At 38.1% G+C, this 15872-nt stretch overlaps 1 protein-coding gene across 1 annotated transcript in view; it reads left to right on the top strand.

Moving 5' to 3' along the window:
* Positions 1-6091: 6091 nt before the first annotated feature.
* LOC131041002 (GRAS family protein RAD1) overlaps positions 6092-15872 on the top strand; it is a 96822-nt gene continuing 87041 nt past the window's right edge. The window contains exon 1 of the mRNA XM_057973979.2: positions 6092-6183. Within this exon, the coding sequence (XP_057829962.2) occupies positions 6092-6183 (92 nt within the window). The remainder of the gene's footprint in view (positions 6184-15872) is intronic.

A 15872-nucleotide genomic window follows, 5' to 3' on the forward strand; every position in this document is an offset into this window, starting at 1 on the left:
GCCATGTGTGACTCTGTATCACGGTTTAGTGGGAGTTGTTGGCAGTGATGTGTATTCACTATTGGATGGGGGATGATCTTCTTAGTGTATAAGATGTTTGGAGGATGCCTTAGATCTTGTTGCTACAAAAGGATCTTTCACATTTGCAGGTACACTTGTAGGAGATGGTTATCTTAATGTTGATTGGAGATGGTCATAGGTGATATTTGGTTTAGAGTATGTTATTATGTCATGGTTTACTCTTGATACGCATTTAGAGTTTGGCATGATATATTTCTCTTGAGACCATGTTATGTTCATTGGAGCATGTTATCTCCTTGGAGGGGATGGTTAGATCATGTTGTCATGTTTATGTTCCTAATTCAGCTGTTAGAGCTTTGACATTAATCTTGGTTGGTTCTCTTTGTATTGAGTGTATGATCATTTTCTTGATACTTCATGGTGCTGCTATGTTGCATTTGGATTTTGGCATGGATTGATCGGTTACAGGTGCTCATGGATACATGGAGATGTTGATATTCTCTTGTGATTAGAGATATGTGTTGGGATGGTTGTTTGTTTCAGCAGGAATATTGAGGAGAATTCACCTAGCATGGACTTGAGAGGAGATTGTCCTTAGTTTGATTCATGATGACTTGGATAGCTTGATGAGCATTCTCATTCCCCACTCTTGGTCTACTCGGCAGTGTACTACTTGAGAGGTATTGCCCATTGTTCCTTCCAAGTGCATTATGTTATGCTTATCTTTCATAGATATGAATCTTGAGCTTTGGTGATGTTTAGTTATGGAGAGTTCATTTGAGAGATTTGTGGCATTGGTTATCTCCTTGTGCATTTGAGTTATTATTATGATGGCGGCAATCATTGATATTATTTAGGAGATGGTTTATTGGGAGTATTCCCTTGGCTTGGGAATTGATATTTAGTTTGATCTTCTTGGTTATGAGAGGCTTACATCCATGTTGATTATATGTTATATATGTTGGTTTAGTCCAAGGGACTGGACAATGTTTGGGTGTTGTTATTCTTTTCATGTGGGGTTTAATGGAGGAGATCATACTTGACATAGTTAGCATTTAGAGGTGTGTGTAGAAGGACATACTACGAGATTTGATTTACAGTATTTCTCTCTTTATTTCAGTTATCTTCCTAGATGTTCATATTCACATTACATTGGCTGGGGGTTGTTTGGAGCTATGTGTTCACTGGTTTTGTGTTCATGTGTTGTTATGTGGGAAATGGCATAGACGTTCCTTTATCTCTCTTTTTTGTTGGTGTGGAGAACATGGGAGAATGTTGGAGACATGGTGTGAGAGTGGTACTTGTAGGTTATCGGTATACATGATGTTCATATTGATGTGGATGTTCTTGATACTACATGGTTACACTTCTATGATATGTTGTTAGTAGATTCATTTATGATATTGACATTACCTATGAAGTGGGAGTTCCTTGGTGTACATATGTGGCAAGTATTGCACTTGGGGCTTATGGTTGCATGTTACAAGTTACATATGTTGATGAGATGTTATTCACTTTGTTTTGATTAAGTAAAAATAGGTATTTGAAAGGTACCCGAACCTTTTACAAGCCAGGAGAACAGAAAAGCATAAAAAAGTGCCTGATCACTTCAAAAAGTCAAAATGAACCCACCAGATGGGCCCAGCTTAAAACATCATAACCTAATTACATAAAACTCAGAACAAATAGCAACAGGAAAGCAAAAGATAGCAAAGAGATAGAACCAAGGACAACAACTGGAACTAAATACTATTCAGGATCTCCTCAGCGTGAACAACCATTTGTTTCATGTTGTTTGTCGAGGTCTTCATATCCTCCAGCTCACGACCTTCGATGTCGACCTTATTCTTTGTGTTGGCTCTGGTCCTCCTTTCATGACCCTTCTTGTTCACCTTCTCTTTATCACCTTTCTTCTCTGCATTGTTCTCATACCTATTGATAAAGATGTTCATGTTGTCCATCGAAGATTTAAGAATTTGGAAATTTTGATCAGCAATCTGCTTGACATTGTGCTCTAGCTTGTCAATTCTGCTGCCAAAATCTTTCAATTTGTTGTCCATTTCCTTTCTATCTCCCATCTCATTGACCTTTTTCTCTATGGCTAAGATTTTTCCAACCATACATTCATAGCTTGCGCATTATGCAGAACGACCACTAACTCTTTAACATGCTCCGCCAAGGGCTTCTCACCAACTGTAATTTTTGCCATGGCCTATGTATCTGTTTTCAAGCTATTAATATCCTTCACCAGAGTAGTGATGGTCTCACAAAAGGCCTTAATGGTATCTTTCTCACCACTATCACTTTGACCCCCTTTTTCCTCGTTATGCAGTCCAGTGGTATTCACGGTCTCCATGGTTTCCAAATTATCCTTAACCGGGTTACCCTCCCCTTCTTTGTCCTGACTATCAATCCTCTTATTATCATCATCCTCCTCCTCAGACTCAACTAGAACATAATTGAGATCAGAATTGCTACCCTTTTTAGTGTTCTTTTTCTGAGCCTTCTTTCCAGAGGCTTTCCCTTTCCTCTTTTTAACAAGTTTTTCCTCAAGGGAATCAGTTTTAGAGTCCGACATTTCAGATTCCACAATAATCCTCCTCTTATTAGCCCTAATCCTCCCTTTTTTGCTATTTTCTTCTGACTCTCCCTCGGTCTCAGAATCAAAGTTGAAACCACTATCCTTACTTTTCATAGTTTCATCTCTGGCATTTTTGCCTTTAATAGGCTTTTCAATGCACTTCCCCTTTAGCATTTTGTAAACCAGGACCATGAGCCCCTGGTGGAGGGCATGATTGCCTTTAGGGTCCTTCTGGATCTCTTTTATAGTATGATCCATTGAACAGGCCAAGTAATAGGGAAGGCTAACCCTTTCACCATGATGGAAATGGTTAAGAAGGATGAAGTGATGCCCATAAGCCCTGGTAAACCTACCGTCTAAGGTAATATATTCAATAGAGGCAAATAAGACAAACCTCCATGGCCTACAAATTCTCTTTGGGGAGTGGTAGGAGTTGTCAATTTTGATCATCTTTCTTCTCTCACCATCCATAACAGGAAACTTGTCTGCAGCCTTATCTGATATCCCTCTGTCCCTATAAAATTTCATACCCTTAGTAGTCATCCTCGTGGCCTTAGCGATAACTTCTTCGTCTACATTAATCATATGTGATCCAATCAGAACTTTTCCATTTTTCCAGTTCTTAATGAAGTAGCTGGTAATTGTGGGGTCCTTCTCATTCAGTCATTCCATGAAAACATTAAGCCCCCCCTGCTGAAGGATCCTCCATACTTCTTCGTTCTTTCTCCATTCAGCGGATGAAGCGGGTTCAAATCTCTTCTTGTTTCCTCCCATTTATCCAGCACCTTCCTTGCAATGCCTTCTCTCATTTTGATAACTTTTCCTCTGGTTTCTGTGGTTATTCTGTAGGAGCACCCATAATTCGTGCCAAATAATGATGATATGACACCTATTTAATAGCTCATTATCTTCAAACAAGCCCTGCATCGAAAAAGGCAAAAAGGTCATTAGAAATAATGATTAAAAGTACCATGTTGCCTTGTATAGCTTCGGTCCTGATTGAGTAAGGATTTCATTTCACTTGCAATCTCCTTTTCACCATAATTAGTGATGATGTTTTCCGATTGGCAAGCCAGGTTGGCTGCCCAATCAGCACATGAGTTGGCCTCCCTATAAACATATGTAAAAACACACATTTCAAACTCTTCGCTGATTTTCCTTGTTGCTTTAATAGCATTACTAATCGACCATGACGGCGGGAATTTCATATTTAAATAATTGATAATGTTTAAGGAGTCTCCTTCACACCAAACTTTAGTACATTTGGCTTCTTTGGCAAGGATGGTCCCATGATAAGCCGCCATGGCTTCGGCAACATGGTTGGTTTGTTTTCCTATAGGAATACATTTTATGATTTTACATATTCCCCATTCCTCCCTTAGGACCACTCCACATCCTACAACCCCCGGGTTTCCCTTAGAGGCCCCATCAAAATTGATTTTCATCCATCCCCTAGGTGGGCTAGTCCATATCACTCCCTCTCTAGGGTTACTCTGGATACTCTCTTGAGCTTTTAATCTCCATTTTTTATAGACAAATTGATCCTCCTTAGTGTTAGGATTATCAATACCACCTATAATATTCATATTTTCCACTATGCTTCTTCTTATTTTTTCAAACACAATGTTAGCCTTAGTGTACTTTTCTCTAAAAATCCTGTTGTTTCTCTCTTTCCATATACCCCAGCACATGTGTGGTAAAGCAATTCTCCATAGCAAGGTAGTAGTTATGTTTTTTTAAGGATGATGCCATGACTTGAAAATCTCCTGAATCGAGTTGGGGAAGCTCCAACTGATATTGAATTGATCCAGACAACTTCCCCAAACATCAGCTAAGAAGGGGCAATGAAAGAGCATATGATTTATTGTCTCCTCATTTTGCTTACAGAGTGTACAAAAAATTGGTATACTGATACCTCTTTTTCTTATATTCTTTGTTGTTAGAATTTTGTCTTGGAGGGCTATCCAAAAGAAAATGTTGATCTTGGGGGTAAGGCCTTTCATCCATGCTTTAGCCCAGCAAGGACTTTCCATGTTGTTGTACTATTGATGATAAAGAGATGCCACAGTAAAAGTACCACTAGCAGTGAGTTTCCAAATTAATAGGTCTTCTTCTTCAATCCTCACCATTGAGTTCATGACTTTGTTCAAACTACCCAAAGACTGATCCACTTGAGATAAGTCTTTCCACTGTCCATATATTTGTTGTCCCATATTTTTTTCCACTCTCCTTGATTTCTATATCCTCTCCAAATCTGCTTAGCCATAAGGTATTCATTTATGTCTCTTATTCTTCTAAGGCCCAAACCACCTTTATTCCTAGGCTTACAGACCTTCTCCCAAGCTATTAAGTTCATTCTCTTCTTCTCCTCAGCTCCTGTCCATAAAAAGGATCTCTGTATTTTTTCAATGGCCTCAGCATACTTAGTAGGAATCCTGAATAGACTGATGGCATAGAGAGGGATACTTTGAAGAGTGGTTTTTAGCATTTGAACCTTACCAACTTGACTAAGTAGAGCTCCCTTCCATTCAGACATCTTTTTTATGGAATTTATCCACCAAGGCTCCCCAAAAGGTATCCGGAGGATCCTGACCTAAAGGGAGCCCCAAATAGGAGGCAGGCAAGCTACCAATTTGGCTACCCAGAATGTTACTAATTTTAATCCTCCTTCTCTTCGGGGTGTTGATAAAATAAACAAAACTTTTAGATCAGTTTATAAGCTGACCAGTAGCCTCTCCATAGATATCCAAAGATTTTATTAGTCTTCTAGCATCCTTCACAGTGGCTTTTCCCATTATTATAGAATCATCAACAAATTGCTGATGAGAGCATATTTGATCTACCGAAGAAGGTTTCAAACCACAAAACTCCCTTTTCTCAACCAGCTTTCCAATACATCTCCCCAAACATTTCACCATGATGATAAAGATCACTAGAGATAGGGGGTCCCCTTGCCTGAGACCTCTTGAGGCTTTAAAGAAAGGAGAGGGGGAGCCAATCATTAGCACAGAGAAAGTGGCCAAAGAAACAAGTTGCCTGATAAGTCCAACACTCCTAGGATTAAAACCAAAAGCAGAAAGAACATCCATCATAAAATCCCAATCCACTCTATCATAGGCTTTAGAAAGGTCAAGCTTCAGAAGAAAACCTTCATTTTTAGAAAAGGCCAGAGAATGGATGTTTTCATGAACAGAGATGATATAGTCCAAACTTTTCCTCCTCGGGACAAAACCACTTTGCTGAGGTGAAATAATGGAAGGAAGAAAGTTGAGAATTCTAGAGGTAAGGATCTTAGAGATAATCTTGTAGAGAGAGTTGCATAAGCTTATAGGTCTAAAAAGATCCATTGAATCAACCCCCATCTTTTTGGGTATAAGAGCTATAAAAGTACCATTAACTTCTTTCAAAAGTTTTCTAGCACCAAAAAACTCTTTCACAATTCTTGTAACATCATCTCCAATAATATGCCAGTACATTTGGAAGAAGAACATGGGAAAGCCATCTGGACCTGGGGCTTTACTGCACTCAAAGGACTTAACAGCTGTCAGAATTTCATCATGGGAGGGAATGGCAGTTAAACGGTAATTGTGATCTTCCCCCAGAGTGGTAGGTATATTGTCAAGAAGTTCCCTTTGGGCCTGTTTATTCAGATTCTGATCCTTAGCAAGTAGATTAAAGAAAAAATCCATTGTAGTCTTGCTCATGGAATCATCATCTTCAACACATTTTCCATTCACTTTAATCTATACAATTCTATTTATATCCTTATGTCTAAGTGTGGACATATGGAAGTATTTAGTGTTCCTATCCCCCTCCTTTAATCAGACATTTCTCGATCTTTATTTCCAGTAGGTTTCCTCTTTAGCTATTATTTCATGATATCTCATCAGAATAGCATCTTCAATATTTCTAGACATATAGGTATAACTATTGTGTTGTATCTCATCCTGGATCTCCTTGAGTTCTAAGAGGGTCAATGCTTTTGAGGTAAAGATGTTCCCAAAGCAGTCCTTATTCCACTTCTTGACATTATTTTTAACATTCTTCAGAATTTTGACCACTTTATACATGGCATTGCCTTCAATACTGACCTGCCACCAATCCTTAATCTTACTTTCCAAATCTGGGTGTCTAGTCCACATTTTTTCAAATCTATAAGGGAAATGTCTCCTTCTATTTTTTACTTCAGTCGTTAGGGTTATAGGGTAATGATCTGATCCTGCCCTTATGTGAGATGATAAAGAACATTCATGAAGATTAAACCAGTCTAAGGAAAGAAGAGCTCTATCCAGTCTGACTTGAATCAAATTCTCACCACTTCTTCGATTAGTCCAGGTGTATTTGACTCCTTGCAACTCCAGATCATGAATGGCATTATTGTTTATAAAGTCTATTAGGTCCAATCTGCTATCCAGATAAGCATGACTCCCTCCCTTTTTCTCATTTTCCTTTAAGGGAGTGTTGAAATCTCCCATAATTATCCAGCTGTCCTCAGCAAATCTTCTTCTCAACCTAGTGAGATATCTCCACATCTCACTACGGCCAGTCTTAGTGCTAGAAGCATAAACATTTGTTAGGACCCACATAGTGCAATTCTTTATGTTCTTAAATCTAATACATGCCAGGTTGTTGTCCTGAATTAACACCTCTCCTTCTATATTGTTTTTGTTCCAGAATGTAACAATTCCTCCTGAGGCACCTTCTAAACTACCTCCACTGACTCCTCCATTTGTGAAAATATTCAAACTTTCAACTTTATCTTTCACCATCTTAGTTTCTTGAATCAAAAAAATGTTAGGGTTTTTGTCTCTAATCATATTTCTAACTAAATTATGTTTATGAGGACTATTAAGTCCCTTAATATTCTAGGAGATGATTTTCATGGATTTTTAGAAATACCTGCCTCAAAGATGGTTCTTTGGGTACCATCTGCTAAATTCCTTCTTGTTTCCAATGTTCTTTTTTTGGCATTTGAGTGTCTTCCTGGAGAAGTGTGTTGCGCTCCCACATCACCAAGCCCGCTTCTGGTGTTTCTAGTCAGTGTACTATTTACTGGGTTATTCTTACTCTTTTTCTTTTTCTTGTTCTTTCTTTTATCCTCTGCGACTTCTTCGTCCCCCTGCTTTGATTCATTCTTCCCTAGTGCCTTTTTTATGTCCTCTTCATCTCCCCATTTTGGATCATGTTCCTCCAAATTAGCCAGCTTTCCCTTTACTGGGGTGGTTAATGAGATTTCCGATAGCCCTTGGCCCAAAATGGTATCACGTTGGGCTTCTTGGAACCAGTCTATTTCTTTATCTTGATCTTGAGATTTATGAAACAAGGTTGAATTTATCTCCTTCCTCTTTATTATCTGTGGGATGTTTATCTATTTTCTCTATCTCTGTCTTGTCCTCTTTCTGATCCTCTTGCTGAGTGTTGTCTTTTTCTTTGTGTTCAACACCTTGTTCCAACATCTAGATCTTTGGTTCATTACCCACTTCACTAGTGATTTCTTCCTCCACCCTTACTATCTGGAATTGCTTCTCCTGATTAGGGTCATTGGAATCCTGAACTTTTAGTGGCTTGTCCACTTTTTTCCACACCTCAGTTTGGGTATGGGGTTTATCCTCTTTAAATGGACATTTTTTAGCCCAATGTCCGACTTTTTTACAATGATAACAGGCAAAGGGGATTGTTTCATAAACAATGTTCTGCTTCCACTTCCTCAGTTTTGATTCTATCTCTATTTCCTCTAGCAAGTTTGTGTCAGGTCCTACTCCAACACAGATCCTTGCATAGATCAGTCTTCTTCTAGAAGTCGTGATCTGATCAATGGTGATTAGCTCCCCAAAGGTATTGGCAATTCCTGCAAAAATGTCTTCCTCCTAGAATTCCATTGGGAGCCCAGGGAGTTTGACCCACACCGGGACTTGGGCCAAAAAATTATTTCCTTTCGCTACATTAGGGTACCACTTCTGGATGTACATGATGTATATGCCTATTGCCCAAGACCCACTACATAGAATGTTTCTTCTATCCTCATCACAAGAAAAGGAGAAGGATAGATAGCCTTTGTTCATTGCTACCACATCTACCTGACCTTTCAAGTTCCACTTTCTTTTTACAAATCCATGAACTATTTCTATGTTAGGTCTAGATCCAAAGAAATAACCAATCAACGTGTTTTCCATTCTAGCGATGTTTTGATCAATGATTTGGTCAGGAACAACGATAGCAAACTTGCCCTAAGACACATTCGAGGAGTTTTTAATAGGAGGCGATGAGGACTTACCTTTGGGCTTGACCCCAAACAATGAGGACCACTTACGTGTCTATCCATTGGGTCCCCCTTTAGGGTCTGTTGACAAAAGAACCTTTTCCAAATGATCTTTACCTTCCACCGTGTTCTCTGAAACACAAGTCATTTGTTGTCTTTGGGCTCCTTCCGAGTTGCCGTCTTCTATTTTTGAAGTTTGAACCTGCCCTTTCCTGCTCTCTAGTGCTAACTACTCTTCACATGGTGTTGATCCTCCCCCTAGGTCCCCCAAGTTCACGGGATCATCGGGGTCCTTACCATTTGAACCTTCTCCTTCCATAGGAATCTCTGAATCATCTACCGCATGCTGTCCCGATGCCGATCCAGAATTACCGCTCGAATTTGAATCCTGGAACCGCCCGCCTTCCATCTCTCTTATTCACTTTGTTTGTATGTCTTGGAGCCATGTATAGTTGATGTGTTAGCACTTGTTGTGGGTGTTAATTCAGCTATGTAAACAACTACCTTTGCATTGGATACCTTTGGATTAGTGTTTGTGTTTGGATATCAATTGGTGTAGGACTTATCATTTGTTGTGACAGATTGTGTGTCTTTCTCTTTGGATGACCTTTTCATGTCCAGTAGCATGATGGAGGGTGGGAGAATTCATGTATGAGATGATGGTTACTTTGTTTCTTGTTGTAGGTATCTTGGTGGAGCACATGGAGCACTTGGATTCCATGATGGTATATGTGCATGGAGAGATAAGTCTCTTGTTTGTGTGACAGATTACTTCTTGACCCTTATGCAATGTATTCAACAAGTGGGAGAATGTTGGGAAAATGGTGTTGTACACCTTACATAATAATGTTCCATTGTTGTATTAATTTATTATTGTGTGAGGTGGACATGGAATTATATTGTAATATCATATTATATTGTTGCACCTAGGAGCACCTAGATGGACGTGCAACATGTAGAGATTCCCTTGGAATATTCTTATAACCACTTGATGAGTTGTATTGACACAATGGTATTATCATATTGTATTTAAATAATATTAGGGAATGTAATTATGATTAAGTACCCAATATTAAATGTGAGACAAGGGTAGGTAGTAAAAATATTATATTTTATTATCACATGGTTTTGGACACATGGTTTTGATGTAATACTACTTGGTGGTTTTGTGGTTTCTTGTCTCTATAAAAGCACCACAAGGGTAGTTGTTTGGGTTAGCCAAGTTAGCATTTGTGAAGGATGAAGAATGGCATGGGATGTGTGGATTCATGCTTGGTCAAATGAAGTGCTTGGTCATGGTTGGGTTTTGAAGGCTTTCCATAGTTGTATTGTAATAGATGCATTGTTGATAATACATGATAGATGATGCTTTTGGAGGCTGGGTTTTTCCCTCATGAGAGTTTTCCTAGGATATATCTTGTGTCACATTTTAATGGGTATGTTGTCTATTATTTGCATATGTCTTCTATGAGTTTATTAGATTGAAATTTTTAATGGGTTATGTGGAAATTGGCATAAGATAGCTGCAAGTTTCCTTACACATAGCGTCTTATACACCACTACAGCTAACTTTTTCTGAGTCAAACCACATTGCCCATTACATTTCCAACTCAATTTCTTGTGTCCTCCTTGTCCATTTTCATGTCCCAAAGACACACTTCATGCATTCCTCATATATCTCCTTGTGCATATAACATAGTGTGTTATATGATGTTGCCACAACACTTATGCTCTTGGTCAAACCTATTTTCTCCATGTTGTCATAGCTCTATGGCTTTGGTCCTTTAATCACCTGCAAGTGCAATAGCTGAATTCATGCAACCTCCATGCATAATATTATAACTTGCACCAGGGCTAACTTTAAGAAACCACCCCCCTGGGAAAAAGTGTAAAATCCTAGCAAATTAGACATTATTTTGGGGGGGGGATTTTCATATTGATGGCAAAAAAAATTTCAAAATTGGAAAAAAAATTAATTTGTATTGGCGATTTTTTTAGGGTATGAAAATTCCATAAAATCCTAGCTAATAATCCATTATTGTGTGAGGAAAATATATAATGTAGGAGGTGAATGTTTTTCGTAAGTGTAAGGGCGAAAAGTTATACTCAGAAGGAAAAAATATTTAAGTGTATTGACGATTTTTATCTACCATTTAAAAATTATTTAATTTTATTGGCTAATATTTTGTTACTGATGGAAAAATAAATATTTTATTGGTGATTTTATAAACTCGTTACCATTTTTTTTATCTAATTAATGCAACATCATGTTGAGTCCAGACTATGCACGATGTGTTGATAAGCGCAACCTCATTGACATGTCACATGTACCTAAAATCCATCAATAATTTAAAATCATTCGATGATCGTAGATCAATGGTTGAAGTTTTATTTCGGCCCAAATTTCTAAAGAGAACGTAGTTCTCCAGAAAGCCCCCGGAATGGAATTGGAGATAATAGACATGTATCAAATCTTATCCTAATCGAGTATCGATATTTATTAATGTCTTGTCACTAATATTCTCTAACTTTGATCCACTCAACATGCACAACTTCGAGTCTGGTAATTAGTAGTGGTTTACAGTTGTTTCCAATTTCACACACTCATGCATTTATGAGAAAGATTTACTGAAAGATACAAAATATTTATAAAATATTAAGGGAAAAAGGAATTAATACGGTTGGCGAAGGAATTTGCTAGTATTAAGAGATATTTATAGATGGTCTTCACTTCTTTCTTCTTCAATTTGCCTTTGGTAGATAAATTATCGGAGCTGATGGTAGTTGAAATTTTGCCTATGGTTTAGGTCTTTAGGATGTATAATTTGGTATTCATATTTCTGAAGATGGACACTCCTATCCGGTTGAGAAGCACATCTGAGGAGGACTGGAGGGCCTTTTTGGACCCTCCAATCAGTTTGTAAGGAGATCGGGATGTTCACTAACAAGGTTGTGAGGATGGCATTGAGCCGAGATTTTTTGTGAAATGATAATAGATATCGTGTTGACAGCTATTACGTCTCATTTCTTGGTGTTTCTTCTGGACCTCGGAGAAGAAAAGGTGGATATGTTGATGCTATTAAGGAGAGTGTTCAAAGAATAATCCATTGGGGATGATGTCACTATTGTCATCTTTGCTTAAGTAGGGGTGGGGATCCCTTGGGCAAGTGATTTACCTAGGCTTTTCCCTGACCAAAATGTGGCCATGCAACCTTTTCTCTTGAACCTAAATGCTAAGAAGTTGACACAACATAGGAAATGGGCACGGATTGGTAGGGATTTAGTCCAGAAATGGTTTCTTCTAGATGAATTTCAAGACTATAGATGGCTCGAATAATTCTCAGAGCTTCGTATCTTCGAATAATTCTACCTAGACGGAGGGCAAGATCCTTGGGGTTACCCATGAAAGGTTTTAATTTTTTGTCTTATTTTATGGATAACACTAGTTCACCATTCACTTCCAGTGCCCTAGCCCCTAGTAGTTTTATTTTTTTGGCTATTTCCACATAACCTCCCTCATTTTGGCTTTAAATTTTTGGAGGGATAGGGACTTCGACAGGCAAAAATTATAAATTTGTGCAACATATTAATGAAAATTTTACAAATTCCAATTCGTTTCTGTTTGTCTTTTATGGATTTAAAAATGCTTTCTATTTCATTGTATTACTAGTTCTTGCCATGGTAGAATACTTAGCATAACCATTATTTTCTTAAATAGCTTGAATAGTTATTAATTTCTGTGGATACAAAAAATAGTTTTCACCATTAAAAAATATAAAATTTTAAACAAATGTCAAATCTCATTAAATTAAATCTCAAGCAGAGAAAGGGAAATTCCATTTTGAACACAAGTTGGAATTAGAAGACTCCATATATGGGATAGTAATTAAAGGATGGAAGATAGTGTCAAACATAGCAGGTCTATTCTAATTTCTTATCTAAAGTTAAAGAACAAACTCAGTGTCACTTCTAAGACGGCCTTTTCTAAAAGATATTTGAAGTGCTTGACAAAGAAGTATTTGGAAAAGCATAATGTCAAGGATTGGCTACAAGTGATAGCATCCAATAAGGATCACAATGTCTATGATCTACGTTATTTCGACATTGTTGAGAATGGGGTAGAGGATGAAGATTAAATTTAAGTTTTGTCAGTATTTGGGTGTAAGTGATACTAATTTTTTTAACTATAAAGAGTTGGCTATTGCAATTCTGTCATAAATATCATGCTAGATTTATGTTTATTTTGTTTGCTTCTATTTTTGCAGGTTGGTTACCTCTACTAAGTAGGTAGAGAGCTTACATGTTGAAGTTTGGGGACAATTTTTTGTAGTCTTTGAATTGGATAATAAATAAAAAAAGTTAAAGATTATAGAAATTTATTTTACATATTTTAATATGTTTTTTAAATTTTAATATAAATGTTATACATTAATAAATATCTATAATTAAATGATTTTTTTCATTTAGAGGTGAAGATGACTCTGTGTTAGTGTGGGTGTCGTGCTAGGGCTTACGTGCCCTAGCGTGTGTCTTGCGCTCTGCTTGATTCATTCCGAGGGGGATTCTTGCTTGTTGGGGGTTAGTTTTTGCTTGCCTGTGGTGGGGTTTTTTGGGTTGTCACTTGGTTTTTTTGAATCTCTTTTTTGTTTCTTCTACTTTGGGTTGTTGTTGGGGGTGTGTGGGGTTTTGGGGTTGGGTTCTCCACCCTTCTTTTTCTTCTTTTGGTATTTTATCTAGATCCATGGAGAATAGAGGATTATCCTCTTCTCAGATAATCTCTAGAGATTTGGATATGGCAGATCTATCTCATTTGATGCATGCATGTGGAAAGGAACACATTATCAATTCCCAATCAGGGGTAGGCATCTCTTCTTCAAAAGAGCCTTTTTGCATGAAACAGGTGAATGGTTATTTGGAGAGATCCCAAGATCGTCTAGTTCTGGTTATTCAACCTGAGCAAATTTTAGAGGATATTGAATATTGGTTTAGTCATGCTCTCATATGCAAATTTATTGGTCTTCGCCTCTCTATACCTATTTTAGAGTCTTGGGCACACCATGTCTGGAATCCTGAAGGAGACATGGAGCTACTTATGGCAGCCAATAACTATTTTTTGGTTATTTTTTCCAAGCTGGAAGACAGGAACAAGGCTTTTGAGGGTGACCCTTATTTTTTCAACCAGGTGGGACTCTTTATCAAACCTTGACATATTGTCTTTAATTTTGCTAAGGAGCTTCCCTCCCATGTGCTTGTGTGGATCCGATTGTCGAGGCTTCTGCTGGAATTCTAGAGAGAAGATATTCTTCACTCAATCTCATTGCTTCTTGGTAAACCTGTGGGTTTGGCTTCACAAAGTCAAGATCGAAAGGTAATTTACTATGCTCATATATGTGTAGAAGTTGATTTAAATAATTCTTTGCCAGATTCTATGGAAATATTTTTGGGAACATATTCTTGGATCCAACAGCTAGACTATGAGACCCTGCCATTTAAATATAGAATTTTTCATGAATATGATCATTTACAGCGAAGATGTCCCATAAATAAATCTTCTAAATTGGTTGTTTTTGGTCCTCCTCATTCTATTCTGGGGGAAGATAAGGAGAAATCCCCTATGCCTAATGATCCTGCTGATAAAGATGGCTTCATTCTTGTCAAACCTCAAAATAAGGACAAAGGAAAGAAGAGAACCTAGTTGGATAGGCAAAATGATGTCACCCTAAATAGGTTTGATGTTCTAGATGATTTGGTCTAAGAGGAAGGAGTTCTAGTTGAAATGTCCTTGGATGCCCAATTTCAGCATGAGGTGCTGGACGGGGATTCCAAGAAAGAGGGTCGGGCCCTATCTTTGGAGAATCAACAGGATGTTCAAATGGTTATAGATTTGCCTTCCCATATTCTGGACAATAGAGATCTTAGTGGGTCGCAGGTCCCTGAAGGTGCAGTGGTCATGATGTCTACTCATCCTTCGACTGCAGTGGCCTCAGGTTCTGTGAAGAGTAACAAAGCCTCACCTATTTTACGCTTGCAGCAGAAGTCCCTCAAAAAGGATTCTTTAGACAAACCTTTAAGGAGTGGATGAAAAATGGATCGGGAAAAGGTTAAGCTTATTGGTGATACTTTGGTTGAGTCAGGGTCTATGAAGCCCATTGATTCCCACTTCTCTCAACCACATAAATTATTGTGCTCTCATGGAATGTAAGGGGGTTGAACAACATCCCTAGACAAAAGGTTGTTCACAGATTAATTGACTTGAAGTCTCCCGATGTTGTTTTTATTCAGGAAGCCAATCTTTTAGTGGATGGTTTAGCCAGTTGTGCTTTGCGGGTCTGGCCCCAAGGCCTTTGGCATGGAATGAGCTCTCATGGCATTTCAGGGGGGGCTGCTTGCTTCTAGAACTAGAGGAAAGTTTCCCCTTTGTGGTGGTTTTCTAGCAGGTCTTCCATTTCTGCGGTCACTTCTAGCTTTGAGACTGGAGAAAGATGCCTCTTCTTTAATATTTATGCTCCTACTGATCTTGTGGGTAAGTCACATCTTTGGGCTCACATCAATCTTGTTCGGGCTCAATATCCTTTTCTCCCCTAGATTTTGGTTGGAGATTTTAATGTCGTTACTAGTTTGGAGGAAAAGTGAGGTGGGTTATTTAGGCTTGATCCTTCCTCAAATTTACTCAGAGATAATGTTGGTCTCTTTTATCTCATTGATGTGAAGCCAATTAATGGTGTCTTTACATGGAATAATAGGAGGAGTGGTGTTGAGACTATCTCTGAAAGGCTTGATAGATTTTTGGTTTCCTGCTATTGGGTGCATGATAGGTGGTCCACCAGTTTATAAATTCTTGATTGGAGGGGTTTTGATCATTGGCCTATTAAGCTTTATATTACATATTTTAGAACCTCCATAAATACCTCTTTCAAATTTCAATTGATGTGGCTTTGTGATCAGTCATTGAAGGATCTTATGGTTGATTGGTGGTATGAAGGGGTGTCTACCCACGAGCGAGCTATGTAC

Source organism: Cryptomeria japonica, chromosome 4 (genome assembly GCF_030272615.1).
Source record: "Cryptomeria japonica chromosome 4, Sugi_1.0, whole genome shotgun sequence".
In the NCBI taxonomy this organism is placed as follows: domain Eukaryota; kingdom Viridiplantae; phylum Streptophyta; class Pinopsida; order Cupressales; family Cupressaceae; genus Cryptomeria; species Cryptomeria japonica.